At 35.8% G+C, this 5,472-nt stretch overlaps 1 protein-coding gene across 1 annotated transcript; it reads right to left on the bottom strand.

Annotated features, from left to right (window-relative positions):
* Nucleotides 1-626: 626 nt before the first annotated feature.
* LOC145783446 (general transcription factor IIE subunit 2-like) lies at nucleotides 627-2,047 on the bottom strand. The gene has a single exon (XM_082595322.1). It carries the CDS (start codon nucleotides 2,030-2,032, stop codon nucleotides 1,175-1,177), a length of 858 nt encoding a protein of 285 aa, XP_082451448.1. The 5' UTR covers nucleotides 2,033-2,047; the 3' UTR covers nucleotides 627-1,174.
* Between the last annotated feature and the right edge of the window lie 3,425 nt (nucleotides 2,048-5,472).

Raw genomic sequence — 5,472 nt, 5'->3', positions numbered from 1 at the left:
TTTCTGTGGATGGGGAGGGAAGAGGGGGCAATGGTGCCCTTTTAAGGTCATGTAAGCTACTGCACACTTTGCAATATAACAATTTATGCTATTCGCTTTTAGCCTAATTATAATGTTCTATTTTTGCCTCAAAATAATATTCACGACACAAAATTCTCCATCACAGTAAGTTATATTACATTATTATAAGATAGCATGATGCCCTTCCGTGCCATTGTTCTTTGTATAGCGGACACTTGTATCATTACTCGATAATGAGCTGATAGATGAGCATTATCGCTATATCTTATCTTAAAACTTACAAAAAAATTGGCCTTTCAGCAACAAAAGTGCCCTTTTTTTATACTCCTGCCTCTCCAGTCAAAAATCGTTTCGGCGCCCCTAAATATGCGTCCCAAACGCAGCAGATTGTCAGACAAACGTTTTGAAATGCTTGTTTTTCTGCAAAGAAATAACTAATAGGCTGAGCAGCTAATTAAAATACAGTCTCAAAACGTAATACCTGCTCTTTATTTATAGCTATTGTTAGCCTGAACTTGGTTGAAATATTTCCGTTTTATGAGACGCTGGCAAAAAATAGCGCTAGAAATTAGCGCTGACGCTGACGCCGTCAATTTCTTCAAGAGCTTACGCAGTCCTTTACGCCGTAAAGTTTTTAGGCAATTCGCGCTGACGCCGTTAAATTATTTCAATGACGCGTACAACACTGCTGTTTAGTCTGCCAACCATTTACTATTTTTATATGCCACATGCACTGTCTGCTAATTTCATACAGCTACATTTTTTACACAATTTATAAGTTAAAAGTTCTATCACTTTCTCAGTGCATATCACTAAAAAAAGGCCAGAGGTGTCCATATCAGACAATTTTGAGCTTAGGAACCACAGCAATCAAAAGCACAAAGTCATTTCTGTGTAAAACATTTGCTTTCAAGACAGGCCAGTGCAGAAATATCACTGAAATGCCAGTCCAGTAAAGGGTACTGTATCTCCAATTATGAACAAGGTTGAGTTGTTTAAAGATGAAGTCTTAAACAGCATCACTGCTTCAAAACCTAATGGGGACATAAGACAACAAAAAAACAAAATCATAGTAAAAATATTGCCTAGTAAAATCAGCTAAGTAGAAGTGGTACAATATCAATGCATTGCATATGTGTGTGTACAACAAATGCTAATTTCTGTCTGCTGAATAATCTTTCAGCATGTCACCTAAGTGATCATTATGAGCATTGAATTTACGTTTACGTGAAGCCTTTCTTCTCTTTTGAACAACAGGTTTTTTCACATTTTCTTGAATTGAAGCAATTCCGTGACTGTTTAAATACTCTTCAATTTTGTTATCATCAATGGAATCAACAGCGATTGATCGCCAAAGCTTTTGAAATTCTTCATCAATAACCACTTCGCAACTTCGGTCATTGTAGAAAGCGATTTGCTTTTTGTCCGGCCTTGTGACAAAAATAACTTTATTTCTGAGTAACTTTATACATTTACCAGCACGTGGCAAGCCTTCTTCAATGTCATCACGCATTATACCACCAAGACCTCGCTGATCATGTCTGTCTAAAAGTTTCAGTAAAGCCTTTTTATCTTTTATATTATGCTTAGGTTTAAATGTGTACTTTGTTTCACCAAGAGGACCCTCATTTACAACTTGAATTTTAGGATTGTTTGGGAGTGCTTCGTTTTGAAGCCAGTTCTTATGCACTGAAGAAATTGTATCTTCAAGTCTGCATTCCTCCAGCATTTCTTCCAGAGTAAGAGCATGAGTATATCCACTTTGATGACGTACCTTCATGTGTTTCACAATTTCAGCAAGCAGTGCGAACTTGTGCTTATTTATTTGTGGCTTAGCATATGCTGAAGATGTTGAACTTGAAGAAGATGATGGTGGTAATGGTCGAATAAACTTCTTGTTCTGAGTAGGAGGAGCAACAGGTTCATGTTTAAGAGTATTTCTCTCAACAGCCGGTAATGCCAAAGATCTATTCTTGAAAGCTTTGTGTTGCTGTACTAGACTAGGATCCATGCAGTTAGTGATAGAAGTAACGTTTTTAAAGTCTTTAAATCTGTAAGAATAGTAAAAAGTATCACATGGATTTTTAATGACACAGTGACTAAGTCACAATAGGGTGAAACTTATTCCGTCCCCTGAACAGATCAAGAAAAAAGTACAACAGAGCCCAAGTCGCTGATTGGAGTTACCGTTGCCGAATTTTCCGAAACAATTGACCATGCTAAGTATCTTGAAATAATAGTAATGATAAACCTAACCTCACTTTCGGGTTAGGGGAGTCACTTATTTTGTGGTGGCCCATAAAAATTCAATGATTAATAACCTTTGTTCTATTTTTTTATTTCAATCTCTTTCAGGGTCTAAGTTTTTAGGGGACGGAATAGGTTGCATTCGTCACTATATACTGTTGCATTTGTCACTATATTAGGGTGGGCTGAAAAACACTTATTTTTGAATTTCAAAAAAAAGGTGTTCTAAAAAGCTGCCAAATCGACCTAGAAATCACTTCCCAAAATTTTGGGGGGTGGCCCCCTCAATCGGCCGTGCCACCCAGCCCAAAAGGTCAAATCGCCATATCTCGAAAACTACTTGGGCTGGAAGGGTGAAACCAAGCTCAAAAGAAGCAGAAACATAAAGTTTCTATCTGTTCCAAGAGAACTTTTTAGTATAGTTGCACTAAAAATTGAGATATTTAGAAAAAACACATATTTTACTAAAACGAGTGGTTTAAGTCTTGGAAAAAATGTAAAAATTTTCACTTTGGTGACGCATTCGGTCTGGAATGTAGCAAAAACATATATACGTATATTGTATAACATTCGAATAAAATCACTAGTAATAGTAATATCCAAAAAACCTTTACAGCCTGTTTCATCCTATGATAGGATTCATATGGTTTTTATTCAAGAACTATCTGAAGATCCCATCACAGGGTGAAACTGGCTGTTACGGTTTTTGGTATATGCTAGTAATTTTATTTGATTATATTTCTCTGCTTGGCCATGTGTTTGGTATTGAGCACTCTTTTTGTAGAGTTAATAGTTCAGTTTATGTATATATATAATATATATAACATTTAATGGTTTTACTTGACATGTAATGTATAATATAATATTTTGCAAAGCATGCAAAAACAACATAGAATTTGAAGCAGTTATTTTCTCCTGTAATGTGTTACAAGTACAAAGTCATCAATTATACAATTAATCCAGCATTGCCTTTTCAGTTACGTACTTGCAAAGTCGAGTGATTTGACATGATTATTGCTATCATCAAATTATGAGTAATGGGGAACAACAATATCGACTATAATATATCATACTTTCTACAACTAGTGAGCAAATTGGATACAAATTAGCAAGAAAACATAGCATAATATACATTTCCGTTTTTCTCTGAAATTGGTAGGTTCACTTTTGATAGCCGTCAATAATTTATGGGACACATTGACTACTTAATTGCATGCATCCCAACTCATGGGCCTATGCATGTTGTATGAACCGCATTTAACTGCACCTTGCATCAGCACATTTCAATCCTGCATCACATATCCATTATATACAATAGATAAATATTATTCAATCTGTTGTTAATCACATGGTGAATTGTTTTTTTTTTGTCAAACATTTTCATCAGTTTTCATGAACGGATTCTTTGTCGTATCATCCCATCCCTTCTTTCAAATGTTGCAACTGAACTGGATGCTTCAGATACAAGTTTGACATGTCTTTCCACAGTTTGGTTATGGCAAGGATGTTCAAGTTGCAATGGACTTTGTCTGATTTGTTCAATTTCACTATTACTGAGATGTCTTTGTTAGAGGAGGTTCTTGTAGGCCAGGAAAATCCAGGTTCACCATTTTGTGAAATGCCTTTGCTTTCACATTGATTTTCAGAATTAAAAACTTACGAACTGAACTTGTTGCCCTCTGGCTCTGCCTGTCTTGATCTTCTAGTTCCAGAAACCCTCCTTCAAAGTTGTGGTTGCCTAATTTGAATTCAGGGATCCTTCCACGCAGGGACAACACTTTGTTTACAGCTTGCCTGCGGATACTTTTGTAGCGATCCATTATTTCATCATGTAAGTTTCCCTTTCTTTTACTAAAGTGAGCTACTTTAACTTAGATTTATTTCCTAGTGTTTCTGTAACTTTCCATGGAATCTGCTCCCGAAGTCAATAAGAAAAAGGGGACTGACAATAAAATGGTTTGTTCAAAATTATAACTCAAAATGTGGTTATAATTTTATTAAGGTTATATTTAACGTATAAGAATGGTTTGTTTATATTTATGGCTGTCTGACTGCTTGATGAAATTTCTATCTATCTAATTTATCTAGCTTGGCTATCTGACTCCATGAAATAATTTCCACACAATTATTGTTATTCGAATTATAATTTTGAGTTATCAGAAGGTGTTCATATAATATTGTAGGTCTATACACAAATTGAATTTAAACATTACAGAATAGTGAAATTGTAAAACAAGGAAACGTTATTACGAATTATTACATTTTTAACTAAACAATCAATTTAATGTTTTTCTCAGCTGCGCTGGTCTGACTGTGTGTTTAGATCTGAGCTCTCGTCAAAGGACGAACAAACCATTTTATTGTCAGTCCCCTTTTTCTTATTGACTTCGGGAGCAGATTCCATGGAAAGTTACAGAAACACTAGGAAATAAATCTAAGTTAAAGTAGCTCACTTTAGTAAAAGAAAGGGAAACTTACATGATGAAATAATGGATCGCTACACTTTCATCCTCGTGTCCAAGCATCCCCAAAATAAACTTGTTCAGGATGTGCAAAAAAGGGTCCACGTCTTTTAGGCGCTGACAGTTAGGCGCTGGTCTAATAGGCGCGCACACTGTGGCGTCTGGATATTTAGGTGCGGAGCACTGTGGCGCCCGTTCATTTAGGTGCTATTCCTAGTAAAGTCTGTAGATTGTATCAGCTTGGCAGGTAGGGGCGTAGGGCAATGCTTTTCACACAAAATATTATATTGAACAGGAAAATATATTGTTTTGTTAATGCGTGTGCGTTGTTGGTCATGGCTTCAGTGAGTGAAGTTGCCTAAACTGGCAATGCCTTTTCACACAAAATGTTATATTACACAGAAAAATATATGGGTGAAGCTGCTTGAACCGGAAATGTTTTTCACACAAAATGTTATATTGAACAGAAAAATATGTTATGGCTTCCGTGAGTGAAGCTGCTTAAACCGGCAATGATTTTCACATAAAATGTTATATTGAACAGAAAAATATGTTGTTTTTTTTAATGCGCGTGTTCAGCATTTATTTGTTGTTAGTCCAGGTTTGCGCCGGCGAAAGCTTTATCAATAAATTATTCAAGTTTCCGAAAATGTATGAGAATGAGTTCACTTTTAGTTAGGTCAAATAATAACTAAACATCAGTAAAAAATGTACCGTAGGCTGTTCTCAAGCGGGCGGTAGG

This window comes from Aplidium turbinatum, chromosome 14, assembly GCF_918807975.1.
Source record: "Aplidium turbinatum chromosome 14, kaAplTurb1.1, whole genome shotgun sequence".
Lineage (NCBI taxonomy): Eukaryota > Metazoa > Chordata > Ascidiacea > Aplousobranchia > Polyclinidae > Aplidium > Aplidium turbinatum.
This window is presented reverse-complemented; position numbering and strand designations above follow the sequence as displayed.

Excerpts from the sequence above, each read along its gene's own strand:
- LOC145783446 (XM_082595322.1), bottom strand. The coding sequence starts at position 2,032 with ATGGATCCTAGTCTAGTACAGCAACACAAAGCTTTCAAGAATAGATCT.